At 41.7% G+C, this 16,721-nt stretch overlaps 1 protein-coding gene across 1 annotated transcript; it reads right to left on the reverse strand.

Annotated features, from left to right (window-relative positions):
• Nucleotides 1–3,309: 3,309 nt before the first annotated feature.
• LOC147621798 (putative pentatricopeptide repeat-containing protein At3g01580) lies at nt 3,310–7,092 on the reverse strand. Its single transcript, XM_086822821.1, has one exon. It carries the CDS (start codon nt 7,015–7,017, stop codon nt 4,273–4,275), a length of 2,745 nt encoding a protein of 914 aa, XP_086678947.1. The 5' UTR covers nt 7,018–7,092; the 3' UTR covers nt 3,310–4,272.
• Between the last annotated feature and the right edge of the window lie 9,629 nt (nt 7,093–16,721).

Below are 16,721 nucleotides of genomic sequence, written 5' to 3' on the forward strand. Positions count from 1 at the left end.
TCATCGTCAATGTTTTACAAGGGACCCTATACAGTGTCCATGCAATGCTTAAGGAGATGTATGTGAATGGTGAACCCACCCGAAGAACTAGTTGAAGTCTTATGAGGAGAGGAGTCCTTGCTTAACTAGGTGTTTTCAATATTTTCCATTGAATGTGTCTTCCTACGCTTTCTTTCTAGATGTTTAAAGTAATCTCAGTGTTTCCTGACTTTACGTGTAGTAGCATCGAGTACTTCGTTCTGATTTGCATTGATTTTTCAATCACAATACTGCATATTACTTGTGGCAGTCGTTGCAATGGTATGTTTAATACTTGCATCCTCCACACTTCCGAGTGACCTTGCTGCACCTGCGACGACGGGATTAACTGATGAAGCTTGTGATAATTTATTCTCATTTTATTGAGAAGGGAACGTAAAGAGAATGAGGGGGAGAGGGAGTGCTTAAGTTGCTTGTTACAAGTACAAACACACACATAAGAGAGCAAGACACGAGAGAGATGGATGGGTAAATTTTCTTCTTTCTTCTCTTCTCTACAACTATTAACATAAAGAGATAAGAGTACATACTATACAGAAAAGTACTCTCCTACTATAACTTACAAAGGTCGGTCTATAGCATGAACCGGACTACATGAGCTGGCGCTATAACAATGCCATAACTCTAGTACTCCAAAGTGACTATCACACACTGGCAATATATCAATCATAATCTCACCAATCATGCTATCACCCGGGCGAGTTATCAATGTCTGCAACACTAATTAAACTCGACATCTCAACAGATCTTTTCATTTTTGATGATTAAGAAAACGTGATGCAAATAAGAGACAAAAAGGATATTACCAAACGACAACTCGTAAACTTATGATCCTTAAAATCATAAGTGATAGATCCAAAATTTTCAATTAATTATGCTTGGTAATAATGATAGTGACTAGCTTGTTGTCATTGGTGTATAATCCAACACCAAAATTATGGATTAAATACTAAACCATTTATTCTGTGAAACAATTAACAAATATTCAATCATTCAAGGTGCTACAACAAAACACGTGACAAACTGATTATCGAACATTCCTACACTTGAATATCTGAGCGTAAGACCATAAATGTAATCATTAACAATCTGAATAATCGTGAGAACGAACGCCTAGTGCGTAATACACGTACATGACTACTTCTAGAATCGAGGAACAAAGAGTCATCTCTATTTGACATGCCTATTCAGATCTAATTTCTAAGCTATCCCTAAGCTAAGGTAATGACAAATAAATGAATGAATAACTAATTGTATTTCTCGAGTTAACACATGCACACCCAATGGATAGTCCACCCCACGAACAAAAGTCAAACCCACTTGATGACTATAATATTTTACGAATAAGTTATGATAAATCATAAGATAAAACTTCAATAATTTGTATAAAGTCCTCCACACTTCCGAGTGACCTTGCTGAACGTGCGACGAGATTAACCGATGCAGCTTGTGATGATTTATCCTCATTTTATTGAGAAGTGGACGTAAAGAGAATGAGGGGGAGAGGGAGTGCTTAAGTTGCTTGTTACAAGCACAAACACACACATAAGAGAGCTAGACACGAGAGAGATGGATGGCTTCTATCTTCTTCTCTTCTCTACAACTATTAACATAAAAAGATAAGAGTACATACTATACAGAAAAGTACTCTCCTACTATAACTTACAAAGGTCGGTCTACAGTATGAATAGGACTACATGAGCTAGCATTATAACTATGCCATAACTCTAGTACTCCAAAGTGAATCACACACTGGCAACATATCAATCATAATCTCACCAATCATGCTATCACCTAGGCGAATTATCAATGTCTGTAGCACTAGTTAAACTCGACATCTCAACAGATCTTTTCATAGATGATTAAGAAAAAGTGATGCAAATAAGAGACAAAAAGGATATTACCAAACGACAACTCGTAAACTTATGATCCTTAAAATCATAAGTGATAGATCCAAAATTTTCAATCAATTATGCTTGGTAATAATGATAGTGACTAGCTAATTGTCATTGGTGTATAATCCAACACCAAAATTATGGATTAAATACTAAACCATTTATTCTGTGAAACAATTAACAAACATTCAATCATTCAAGGTGCTATTACAAAACACGTGACAAACTGATTATCGAACATTACTACACTTGAATATTTGAGCGCAAGACCATAAATGTTATCATTAACAATCTGAATAATCGTGAGAACGAGCGCCTAGTGCGTAATACACGTACATGACTACTTCTAGAATCGAGGAACAAAGAATCATCTCTATTTGGCATGCCTATTCAGATCTAATTTCTAAGCTATCCCTAAGTGCAGCTTGTGATGATTTATCCTCATTTTATTGAGAAGTGGACGTAAAGAGAATGAGGGGGAGAGGGAGTGCTTAAGTTGCTTGTTAGAAGCACAAACACACACATAAGAGAGCAAGACACGAGAGATGGATGGCTAAATTTTCTTCTATCTTCTTCTCTTCTCTACAACTATTAACATAAAAAGCTAAGAGTACATACTATACAGAAAAGTACTCTCCTACTATAACTTACAAAGGTCGGTCTATAGTATGAACCGGACTACATGAGCTAGCAATATAACTATGCCATAACTCTAGTACTCCAAAGCGCCTCACGCACTGGCAACATATCAATCATAATCTCACCAATCATGCTATCACCCAAGCGAGTTATCAATGTTTGCAGCACTAGTTAAACTTGACATCTCAACAGATCTTTTCATAGATGATTAAAAAAAACTGACGCAAATAAGCGACAAAAAGGATATTACCAAACAGCAACTCGTAAACTTATGATCCTTAAAATCATAAGTGATAGATCCAAAAATTTCAATCAATTATGCTTGGTAATAATGATAGTGACTAGCTAATTGTCATTGGTGTATAATCCAACACCAAAATTATGGATAAATACTAAACCATTTATTCTATGAAACAATTAACAAACATTCAATCATTCAAGGTGCTTCAACAAAACACGTGACAAACTGATTATCGAACATTACTGCACTTGAATATCTGAGCGCAATGGTATCATTAACAATCTGAATAATCATGAGAACGAGCACCTAGCGCGTAATGCACGTACATGACTACTTCTAGAATCGAGGAACAAAGAGTCATCTCTACTTGGCATGCCTATTCAGATCTAATTTCTAAGCTACCCCTAAGCTAAGATAATGACAAATAAATGAATGAATAACTAACTGTATTTCTTGAGTTAACACATGCATAGTACACCCCACGGACAAAAGTCAAACCCACTTGATGACTAATATATTTTCCGAATAAGTTATGATAAATCATAAGATAAAACTTCAAATAATTTGTATAAAGTCTTAATCATGATTTATCTAATGGATGCTTGAAAGCTATATCAAGTATATGAACTCGTGGATGTAGACTTCTATATGGATTAATCTGTGAAAATAAATAATCTTAAAAAAAGTATATCAAGCTGATTGGGTGCAAGCCTCGAGGTTGGACTGGGTCTCGAACTGTGCTGTGAGCTGCTGCTCGGTTTGGCAATGTAGTGCCTTGATCCACCCGCCTCGGATGTATCATCTAGCTTTTACAAGGCAAGTGCATCCAGCCTACAAGATGGATCTATCAATATCCGAAATTGCTCTACATATCCAGCATACAGGTCTTGCATCATCTACTGGAGAAGAGTTTTTACAAGGCAAGTGCATCCAGCCTACAAGCTACATCTATCAATACCCGAATTATCCAACATAGAGGTCTTTGCATCATCTACTGGAGAAAAGCCTCATAGTTATACACCTCTGTAGAGCTGACATGTCAGAGACCTCCAGTTTATCTGCAAAATCAAGAGCATTAATCCGGCTCTGTAGAATTTGCAGATACGAACAGGGCAGTAGATGACAGACTGACAAGTCAGCTTTGCCGCAAATAATCAATATGCAAGCAAATGGTTTTCTGACACTCGGCATTGCTGAAATGAACTCCAAAGTGTCTGATGTGTACAAATCTCGTGCCGCTGAAAGAATGCTGGCCAATATTATGGTGGAGATGCATCTTCTGTGGACCAAGGACAATGAACATGGAAACTGTAGGGCAAAGGACTAGAAAGTCGTCCTCAGCAACCCTCTTGACATACTTGAATCTGCATTTTTCATTGTAATGGCTGCATAACTCTTCCACACTCACTTGCAATATGCACCTCTTTAGGTTCTTCTTCCCTCGTATGAAAAAGCACGTTATAAAGATCTGTCTCCCACAACAGGAGTACTTCTTGATTGTTCTTGATCCCGGCCTCCACATGTCTTGTCTCTGACTGGACTTTCACATTCTGGCAGCCCAGCATCGGCACAAATGTTTGACATCAGCACATACGCAGCAGCCTCATTGGGCTGCAGATTCACTGCCTGATCAAACACCTCTTTTCCGAGCTCCGCATTCCCATGTACACGACATGCAACCAGCAAGTTCAACCAAAGTGTCAGATCAGCCTGCATAGGCATCCTCCCTAAGATATCATTTACGCTCTTGAAGTCACCTGCACGCCCAAGGAGGTCTAACATACTGCCATAATGTATCAAGTTTGGAGCTATGCCATAATCTCTCCTCATGGATTCAAAATACTGAAGGCCTTGCAGAACAAGACCAGCATGACTGCAAGCTGAGAGAACTGAGGCGAACGTCACTTCATCTGGCTTGATGCCAGTCACTTGCATTTCATTAAACATTTGCACACTTGCTACACAATTTCCTTCCCCTGCATAACCAGCAAAGCACGCATTCCATGACACTACAATAGGCTGGGGCAGCCCATCTAAGACCGCCTGGGCATCTACCATGCTTCCACAACTTCCATATACATGAATTAGAGTAGCTACCAGGGGAAGATTCAGATCCGATCCAAAGGAGACAATAGTATAATGAAGATCTTTACATGTTTCCAAGCTTCCCATTTCACTGCAGGCTTGCAGAATGCAGATTAGTGTAACATCAGTCAAACTGATACCTATATTTTGCATCTGTCGGTACAATTGTAAAGCCTTCTCTCCTTGGCCTTGCTCAACATATGCTGAGAGCATCGCATTCCATGACACAATATCATGCTGAGACAACCCACCAAACACATTCTCTGCTTCCACAAGAGTCCCACACTTCCCATACATGCTCACAAGCGTGTTCCCCACCAAAAGATCCAAAGCAAATCCCCCCTGACAAGCTTCATTATGTAAAGCTAGGCCAATTTCCAGAGACATCACTTTGGCTGACTGCCCCTCCAGGTCAGTAGCTTTTTCTTTTTCTGCAAGAGTGCCACATGCCTGAAGTGCAATCACAAATGTAAGCTCATCTGGACTCACTCCTTCCTCTTTCATCTGTTTGTACAGTTGTAAAGCCTTAGCTCCTTGGCCCTGCTCAATATATGCTGAGAGCATTGCATTCCATGACACAATGTCACGCTGAGAGAGCCTACAAAAAACAGTCTCAGCTTCTCCTACGGCTCCGCACTTCCCAAATAAAGTCACCAGAGCATTACCAACAAGAGGATCTGCAGCAAATCCCTTTGAAAGTGCACATTTATGTAATGCCTTGCCAATTTCTAGAGGCATCACCTTCTTTGAGTGTCCCTCCACAACAAGAGTTTCTTCCTTTTCTGCAAGGATGCCACATGCCTGAAGAGCTATCATGAGTGTCTGCTGATTTGGACTCACACCTTCACCTTGCATCTGTAAATACAACTGTAAAGCTTTTACTCCTTGACCTTGCTCGACGTATGCTGTGAGCATCGCAGTCCATGAAATAATGTCATGCTGGGACAAAGCCCTGAACACATTCTCTGCGTCAACAACATTCCCACATTTACTGTACATACATACAAGAGCTGTGCCGACAACCACCTCTGAAGCGAAGCCCTTCCTCCTAGCATCACCATGTAATGCTTGTCCAAGATCGCAAGTTACAAGTTTGGATGGCCCTCTTGTAAGGGAACCTTCTGCAAGAATGCCACATGCCTGAAGGGCAATTGAAAATGTGCGCTGGTTTGGAATCACCCTGTCCTCTTGCATCTGTCTATACAACTGTAAAGCCCTCTCTGCATGGCCTTGTTCAACATAAGCACAGAGCATAGCATTCCATGACACCACATCATGCTGGTACATCGCTCTAAACACATTCTCTGCTTCTACAATGACCCCACACTTGCCGTACATACTGACAAGAGTGTTACTAACAAAGACATCCGACGCAAAGCCCTTCCTGTGAGCATCTGCATGCAATTTCTTGCCCTCCTTGATATCAGGTATGATGCCACAAGCTTTAAAAAGGCTGACGAAGGTATAATGGTTTGGTTCGATGCCATCCTCTTCCATACACTGAAACATTTTGAGGGCTTCCTGAGCCTGGCAGCAGTCAGTGTAAGCAGAGATGATGGCAGTCCAGGAGAAGACGGTGCGATGAGGCAATCCGTAAAATAACTGGAGTGCATCTTCGAGGGCACCGCAGGTGGCCAGGGTGACGACCAAGTAGTCAGCAAGCAAGCCGGTGGGCTCCAAGCAGTGTACGGCAAGATGGGCATAAACACGCTTGGCATGGGTGAGGGCCTTGCTCTTGCTACACTGCTTCAAGAGAGACATATACACATAGTTGGGCGGGGCAGTGTCCATGCGAAAGAGGGCATCCAGAGCTCTATCAATGAGGCCCTCCTTGCAGAGGGTTTGAAGATCATGCTGCTGCTGCTGTGACGAAAGAGAAGTGCCATGTGAGGAGACTAACCTCTGGTACTGATGGCTCATCCGAAGGGATTTCTCTCTGGAGGTCTTGTCTGGTTGCGTGCGAGGCTTTCTGCGTCTCTTGTGCCGCCCATTATCCTCCCAGCGCTGTGGTAAGAGGCCCTCCCGACGCTCATCCTGCCTCTCCTGTTGTTGGCTTCCTGTAAGTAGACATGGAAGTGGACTTCCGAGCAAAGAAAGATCCAGCATCTTCTGCAGCATTCAGAGACCATCTTTCTGACTCGATCGAATACCACTCTCAGTCAAACTACACTCTCTCCCTCGGTTCTTTAATACAGGTATTCTTTTTTTATTGAACAATAATTATATATATATATATATATGTATGTATGTATGTATGTATGTGAATATGCTTGAGGTAAAGGCAACCATGTGTGCACATGGAACATGTGTCATTGCAGATATTGACCTCAAAAATTCTTTACAATAGGGCCTTCACCAAATTACATCCAGCTACAAAGCTCTATTCCCTTCTTTACTTATCACATTCCATCTTTCTTTTTTGCACACAAAAGAAGACTCCTCCCAGGAAATTTGATACCCCAATTGCATGCATGCCTCAATCATAGCTTCAGAAGTACAGCCTTTGGGAGACTACCTCTCCAATGTTTCACCTTTTGTCCAAATTTTTACCACTGGCCTAATCCCCACAGGGTTTTCAATAAGTGTCACATAAGTGTAGACAAGTTGTTTCTCTTTTAGAAACCACCTCTGTCTTTGGCCCAAATTTCAATAGCTTTGCTTTCACATCCAGCCCTGTATATATCCCTGAAACATAAGAACACCTGTTAGGATAACCTACTGGTATACTGAAGAGTCTCCTTAGTTAATATACAGATCATGCCATCCCAATTTGCAAAGCCTAAATTAGCTGTGCCACCCCATTCTCATTCAACTTATTCACATGATATACATACCAGCACATATATATACATTTATGCATCAACTCTGCCACATCAATCCCAAGAGTAGTTTCTTTCTGGAAAATTATGCAGTTTTTGGTATTCCATATCTCCCCCACAGGCAGAATATGATTATGTTGAATATCAAATCAACAGCCCCATCACTAGCTGACCATCTCCCTAAGACCCAATCCTCCCACTGGCCATGAATCCCTATACTCCAAGAGACACACTTCCATATTCTACCCTATGCCCCTCTAATAGCAGGACACTCCCAACAAAAGGCATGTCTCCCATCTTCCAAGGCAGTCCTGCATTTGGGTAGCATCCAGTAGTGAAATTTGATCCCAATAGGTAAGGCCCACATGCATACCCGCCACAGGAAGACATGGGACTTCACAGGAATACCTACCTCCCAAATTGTCTTCCATCTCCTGCTCCAGTTACTAGGGTTCCAGTTTACCCTCCAAAATTTGTTACAGTAATCTACATTCACATCACTTCTCCTCGGTTCCTTGTACAGGTCCACAGTTGTCCCTTTATCCAATTTTACTCCATTATACCAAGCCCAGTCTTTAACCTAACAAGACTCATCAAATGCGGGGGAGACCCAGTCCTTCTGTACTTCTTCCAACACCTGTCTAACTAATTGCCATTCCCTTGGAAGATGTCCAAAGTCTTCTTCTAATTGCTGCAATTCTTTCCATCCCACTAATGACCAATCCCAGTAGTCTACCATCCTTCTTAACCCTTTATTATTCAGTTTCTTAGCCAAGTTGATGTCTTTGAGGGCTAGAGGGGATGAGTCCACCATATCCCCAAACTTAATAAAGAATTTCCTGATGCTCTGTAACATCCATCCTAGACCATCAACCTGAGAGCCTCCTTCCATTTGCTACATATAAGAGCTTACAAAGGGGAGAACTTGTAACTTTAAGGGGGGCATAAGACAGCAGTTTGTCTCTCCGTTCTAATCCCAACCACCTGCCATTTAACTGAACATGGCCCACCAGCTCCCTTACTAGCTTAGTCCATATCTCCTCTTGCTGAAGACATTTGGGAAGGTGCATAGCAATCCTAGCTGTAGCTTTAGTAGGTAAATGCAAAATACCTATACCTCCTGCACTCTTGGGTAGGCATAATTTATCCCAGGCAAGCCAGGCTGTCACTTTTTTGCCGGTTTTCCCATTCCTCCACAAGAAATCCCTTCTAGGTCCCACAATCTTCTTCCAATGACATTTGCCAAAATCTAAACAGGACATAAGAACATGATGTAAGCATTTAGAACAATGTTGCAAATTGCCACCCTATCATGAAAGGGAACTCTAACACCCTCCCCCTTCTTCAACTTCTGGCTAAACCTTAGTGAGTTGTTTATTTGCAACCTTCACACCAAAGCGAATCCTAGATGTGTAACCCCTCTTAATAACCATCTCTCCAAGTCAAAATCATTATCCTCAGACAAGCTAATGATTTTGTACTTATGTATGTTACATCTAGACCCAGAAGCCTTTGCAAATTCCTGACTAATAGATAAGGCTTGCCTTATACTATCATTCTTTGCTTTCAAGAAAAGTAGTGTCTCATCATCAAAACTTTGAATTGCCAATTGCTCACCATTCATCAGCTTCAATCCAATCACCCTTCCTTTTGCATATGCATCTTCCAAACCCACTATCAGGGGGTGGGAAGTAATAGCAAATAATAGGGGGGCAAGGGGGTAGCCTTGTATCATAGATCTTCCAACCTCAAATCCTCCCACTACTCTTACATTCAGCACAATAGTTTAGAGTAACCACCCATCATGAGAGTGTAGATACAAGTAGCCATCCTAATTCCAAAGCCCAACCTCTCTATTACCCTTGCCTCACAAATGACCAATGAACCCTATCTCATAGGCCTTCTCTAAGTCAAGTTGCAACAATATGCATTTTTATGGGTTTTCAGGGCCACATCCCTCCCTAATATAGGCCTTCTCCAAGTCAAGTTGCAACAATATGCATTTTATGGGTTTTCAGGGCCACATCCCTCCCTATCTCATAGGCCTTCTCCAAGTCAAGTTGCAACAATATGCATTTTTTATGGGTTTTCAGGGCCACATCCCCCCTAGCATGGCTGCAAAAATGTTATCATAAATAGTCTTGCCTTTTATAAATCCATATTGTTTCTTCGATATAATTTCTTGTAATACAGGAGTAATCCTCAAGGCAATAACTTTAGCTAGGATTTTATATATTACAATCAGCAAAGTAATAGGTCTCCAATGATTAAACCTATTGCATGCTGCTTGTTTGGTAATAAGTTTCATCAACCTCTCTTTCACATCTTTATCCAGGTTACCAGTGTTAAAGGCCTCTTTGCATATTTTCCATACCAGGCCCTTTGAGTATGGCCCAAGGGAGCCAGCCAAACATTCTTCTACATCAACCTCTCTCTCTAACCACCTGGCTTTATTTGTATCCATTCTATGAGAAATCAATCCTAGTAACTTGTTCTCAGCTTGTATCCACTCTATGAGAAATCAATCCTAGTAACTTGTTCTCAGCTTGGAACCTTGTACTTGAGCAGTTTTCCTTCAAGCTTAGAGTAGAGCCCAGAAATTCTACCCACTTCTTGGCAATCTGATCTATTCCCCCCAATCCTTGTCCACTTTCATCTTTGATCAACCCCACTACTTCCTTGTTGTTTTTTTCTTTTGTAAACCTGAAGAGGTATTTAGCTGGGTTTTTTTGTTACTACAAGTTTTCCATTTTAGCCTTCTTTCTTTCTCTCTAGCAAGTTTTTCATCTTCACATTTCAGGCATGTTTAGCACGTGAAATAAAGATTAGTTTCTTTTTCTGTGAGTTTCCCAACTTGCCTCTTCTTCTGAAGAGATTCCATCAGTTCACTCCATCTCCTCCTTTCTTGCGTTCTTTCATTGGCTCTCAATTTCCCAACCCCCCTAATGATTCCATACATCTCATTAGCAAAGGAGCCCCAAGATCCCTTAGAAATCCCTCTCTTTTTAAGTTTCCCAATGGCTTCTTCAATATTAGCAATAAATAACTCATCCATGAGCAACAAATTGTTAACCCTCAATTTCCTTGTGAGAAATTGGTTCATTTTATCCTCTTCCCAGTCAGTCATGTGCCACTCCCACTTCAAAGGCATATGATCAGAGAGAGCATTACTGGAATTAATTACCATCTTCAAAGTGTGAGGTGTTTAGATATCGAGCTCATCTAGTGAGGCGGTGGACACTAATGACCCGCCTGGGGGATAGGCCCCACACTTACACCACTGGCATGCTTGGTGAGATCATGGGTGATATGCGGCCAGTGGGATGACAGGCTGTGTGACAGCAATTCTAGAGACTGGGCATAGTTATAGCACCAGCTTATTTAGTTGGGTTCACACTATAGAGAACCCTAGTATGTATTTGGTTGAGTATCTTTTCATATTGTGTGTACTCTTATCTTTGTATATGGTGTGTTGAGTGTTGTGTGAAGAAGAAGAAGATTTTCAGCCTCTCACCTTGTGTGTTCTCTTTTAGGGTTTTGTGAGTGTGTGTGTGCTTGCAAGAGCTCAAGCTCTCTTCTCCCCTGCATCTTTTCATGAGGGACCCAAGTTCCTTGTTTGGTCGGAAAAGGCCCTATCAATTCTAGAGGATGAACCAAATTATTGTAGGCTGAAATAAGTGTGTCCAGGATCAGACCCCCAATCCTCCATGTTCCTCTCATCAGTCAGTCCCATTTTCCCTTTTGGTTCTTCCCATCTCCTTCTCTCTTGACCCATCAATATAATTCTCCCCCCACACCTATCTAGCTGTCTTTCAACCATATTAAAGTCCCCCAAAAGAACACAGGGGCACTGAATGTTAAGGTTTGCAATACATTCCCACATTCCAGTCCTAACCTTATGATTGTGGGCTACATAAACCTTCACCACCCACATCCTTTCCTCATTAACTTGGACTTCAGCCACTAAAATCCTGCCATTTAGATGATTAGAAACTATACAAGGGTTTAAAATTTTCTTAATAATAGTCATCACCCCACTATAACCCCCACTCATTCCACTATATAACACAGTCGAATCTTTATATCTATCCTTCCTAAAGGATTTTAATCCAAACATATTATTCTCCTAGATAGCCATAATAGAAAGCCCCCAATCCTTGACTAATCCCAAAAAAAAGGAATTCTTTTTCCTATCTTTAATCCCCTTTACATTCCAATTACAACCTCTAACTTCCATGCACTTATTCATTTTAAAGTTGTTTCAAGTACTATATCTACCTTCTCATCTTCTCCTTTTTCAGCAGATCCTTTCTGAATATCCTTCCAAGCTGCATCTACCTACCAATTGAACCTTTGTATAATAGAAGATGTCCCACTATCTACATCCTCCAAAGGGTTGAAGGGATTTGAGTATATCAAAGGGCTTAAATTACTTTGGGATTTGCTACCTCTAGTTTCTCTAATTGAAGGTCTGTTTTGGGCCTTTCTTGTTTCTTCCTTGATCTGTCTGAGATTAGCTTTCCCCTTAGCTTTGTCAGGTACATTAGTCCAAACTCCTTTAACCTAGCCTCCCCCCTAAGCTTCTAACACTTCTTTCCCTTTTCCTCCTTCAATGAATTCGTATTTGCTTCTTTGTTCTCTGTAATTCTATCCTCGCTAGGTTCACCCGGCATTCCTCTCCTCTCTTTGAGGTCTTACATGCAACCCCCGTTTTTGCAATTCATGTGCCCAAAGCCGTCGCACCTAAAGCAAGCTCTTGGGAACAGGTTTAAATTTAGACTTTGCTCTAGCTTCCCTAGTTTGCCCAAATCCACTTCTAGGATTTTGGGAGTTTCCTTTCAGAGTATTCCATGTTATGCATACACTATTCGCCTGGCGATCACCAGCTTCGTCCTTTAGAAGATACAACACTGGGCCAAGTGCACATGCAAGTTCACCCAATGCCGGCCTTACCCAAGGAGGCAGACCTACTACCTCTACCCAAACTCGACAACAAGCCAGGATTTTATTCACATCAAATAGAGGATAAAAAGGAATGGCATGTATAAGTCCCTGATCCATGAACAACGGCGTGTTCACAAATAGCTCGCATATCGCCTAGCCTTTTGTGAACAACACATTGAAGAAGCCCTTACCAAGAGAGAAAACCTCAGACACCACCTTATCATGGAAGATATCCTCTTGCAACCACTTGCTAACATCAACTTTGGATGCCAGTTTACCAGAGTAGACCATTATGGCGCTACACATTGAGAAGAGACCTATCTCTTTTCTAATCAAGTATGGAGAAACTCTCGTGCATACCTTACGCGAGATCATCTACGATTTCTGAGGTTTCAAATTGAGCCATGTCATAATCCAATCTAGGTGTAGCTTCTTTACATCCCTCTCCTCGTCTTCTGCTTCAGGCAACCGCTATTTTGTGAAGGTCCTCTAGCTCCCAACCCCCCATTTGTACTCTCTCCTGTGCCCATGTGTTTTCCATTGGGCTCACCAGCGTGCATGCACGCATTGATCAGCACCTTAGTGTATAGTGTCATGCACATCACACGTGTAATATAACTCTTAGTATGCCCATGTTCCTTAACAATTTCTCTTAATTTCCCCACGTGATATTCTAATATCTATAATATCTCTCACTCAATTTACCCAAGAGCCCTCAACCCTTACATGGCAGCCACGTAGAACCTTAAGCAAGCCTTTTTTTAAAGCCTGCAAATATTGCATTGGAGGAGACAGCTCAGGGTACTCAAAGAAATGCCCGATAGGCTTTGCACCTCAGTGTGGTCGGTAGGGATTGAACCCATGACTTGTATGTTCTTGGTGTTCTCCCTTAAATAACCCATCACAACACCCATGGGTGACCTTCAACCACCTTATTCACCAATCCTCTCCTACCCCTCTCATGGAAATGTAACTCATCTTCCATCACCATGCTCCCACCAACCTCTGCTTCTATACCTAGAGATCAAGCCAACCAAAGAGAGGGGGGATTGCAGTGCAGTCAGCAACATACTATACATAAGACACACACACACACACACACACACACACACACACACACACACACACACACACACACACACACACACACACACACACAGACTCTCATCTAAATGGGAGGAAGAGAGAAAATGATCCATGGCTCAATATTTGATACACTAAGTTTATCCTTAGTCTTAACCTAATAATGTCACCCATAGGTGGGCGATCTGTTTCCTTCGCCCACCTATGCCCAGCAACCACCCTTGTTGCTCGGCCCCTCCTCCACCCCACTCCCCTAGAGCATATAACCTTAGAATGTAAGGCCCCAACCTTGCCCCCCCCCCAACACACACACACACACACACACACACACACACACACACACACACACCACAAAGCTACATGAGAGCACATGAGAGAGCACGAGAGAGAGAGCACGAGAGAGAGAGAGAGAGAGAGAGAGAGAGAGAGAGAGAGAGAGAGAGAGAGAGAGAGAGAGGTGGTGTCATGTGTGCATGATGGTAGCTTGAGCATGTATGGCATTCCCCTCCCTCTGCCTGCACATGAGAGAAAGAAAGAAAGATATATTAACGGCTATAAGAGGACAAAGTGGCCTATGAGAAAAAAGTACCAATACATCCAAAACTCAAGGAAACTAATTATCCTGAGTAGAAAATGAAAAGCATAAACTGATAAACAACTAGCTATAAAGAGGAACTAGTGGCCTGATACAACTGCCAAAAAAGGCATATCTGATAAAAGTGTGGAACTGGAAAAATGGTAGGCTATGAGAAGTGGTTGAGATAGACTCGTCCCATAATATCTTGCATAGGTCGATCCAGCATAGACAGGCTGAAGCACTGAGGTCGTGCTGCGGAGGTCGTGCTGCATGACATCATGCCAATATCGCATGTATCCTTTGATAATGTCTTGGCTGGGGCCGTGGCCCAACAAGTCATGGATGAAGTGCTCTACATAGCTCACCAATCCAGGGTGACTCCGAGAGAGAGAGAGAGAGAGAGAGAGAGAGAGAGAGAGAGAGAGAGAGAGAGAGAGAGAGAGAGAGAGAGAGAGAGAGAGAGAGAGGAGGGAGGGATGTAGAGATGAAGAGAGCGAGACTATATACATATATTTACTAATATTTATGTATTATGTTATATATGGTTTTTTTAAAAGACCTTTAAAGATTATACATATATATATCACTCTAAGGTTTACCATATATATATATATATATATATATATATATATATATACATATATACATATATATATCTATATATAATCTCTTTATCTTCAAAGCATCGGGGGCTCCCCTTTTTTTTAAAGACCATATGGGAAAATTTACCAAGTAAGCCTTTAATGTATATATGAAAAAGAATTAAAGTTCTGTTGAGATATCGAGCTCATCTAGTGAGGCGGTGGACACTGATGACCCGCCTAGGGGGATAGGCCCCACACTTACACCACTGGCATGGTTGGTGAGATCATGGGTGATATGCGGCCAGTGGGATGACAGGCTGTGTGTGACAGCCATTCTAGAGACTGGCATAGTTATAGCGCCAGCTCATTTAGTTGGGTTCACACTATAGAGAACCCTAGTATGTATTTGGTTGAGTACCTTTTCATATGTGTGTACTCTTATCTTTGTATATGGTGTGTTGAGTGTTGAGTGAAGAAGAAGAAGATTTTTAGCCTCTCACCTTGTGTGTTCTCTTTTAGGGTTTTGTGAGTGTGTGTGTGCTTGCAAGAGCTCAAGCTCTCTTATCCCCTGCATCTTTTCATGGTATCAGATCCTAGTTCATGCTAAGGGTTAAGCTGCAAGCAAGAGAAGCACAGGAAGCGGTACGAGGGTAAGAGCTTCATTTACTCTTCCCTATTTGTGTTGGTGACTACACCCTTGTCGCGAGAGCTCTACGGGAGGCACTGGCAAACGATCTCTGATTGAGGAGCTTTCTTTGCAGAAGTAAAGCTATAGGGAAACTATTTTGTCCTATTAGACTTAATTTTTCAGCCCGAAAATGCGTTTTGGGTGCATTAGGACCTCCGTTTTTCAGAAAGCAGGCGATTTCGAGCACTATGGATAAGTCATCGATTCTCTGCTATAGAACTCTATTTTAAGAACTACAGGAAGACAGATTGGTTGTGCATACATTGTGTGTGCTACGCAAGGAGGTCAACAGTTGCCATTGGGTGTATGTATGCACACTGAAGTCAGTGGTTGTGACATTTGAGTGTAGTACAGTACCACTGCAGAAAATACAACAGTTTGTGTAGGACAAACCAGAGTGCTGTTTCTGGTAAATTTGTGTGTCTGGCAAGATGTTAAATGATGGCATAAACTAAATTATTGCTGAGAAGCTTGATAAGAACAACTTCCATGCTTGGAGGTTCAGGCTGACAAATTTCCTGATGGGAAAGGGTTACTGGGACTATATAGAAGGTGAGCATGAAGAGGCACCGGAGATACCGGAGATCAATCCAACTGCTGTAGATGTGAAAGAGTTCAAGGATTGGAACCAAGGAGCCAGAAAAGTTATGTATTGGCTCTCTATCAGTATACAGGACACCATGATTGGGCACATACATGATGCCAAGTCCCCCAAGGAGGCGTGGGACACCTTGGTAAAACTCTATGAAACGAATACCAAGGCACGAAAGATACAGCTGAAGAATGAACTTCATACTGTGGAGAAAAAGAGTATGTCTATGAATGACTATGCATTGAAGATCAAGGGTATTGTGGAATCCCTTGCATCTATTGGTGTTTCAGTAGATGATGATGATAAGGTGGAAGTCTGTCTACGTGGTCTCTGACCACAATACAAGGCGTTCAAGACATCTATTCAGACTCAGGAAAACATTCCCAATTTCACAGATTTGGTGTCTATGTTGATTATAGAAGAGAAGAGCTTGGGTGAAGACCAACAGCCTTCACAAAATAAAAACAGTGCAACAGGCCTTCTACACAAGTTCAGGAAGAGGACAAGGTAGAGGAGGCCGTGGACGTGGCCAAGG

This window comes from Cibotium barometz, chromosome 29 (genome assembly GCF_041138505.1).
Source record: "Cibotium barometz isolate CiBa-2024 chromosome 29, ASM4113850v1, whole genome shotgun sequence".
NCBI classification, from domain to species: Eukaryota; Viridiplantae; Streptophyta; class Polypodiopsida; order Cyatheales; family Cibotiaceae; genus Cibotium; species Cibotium barometz.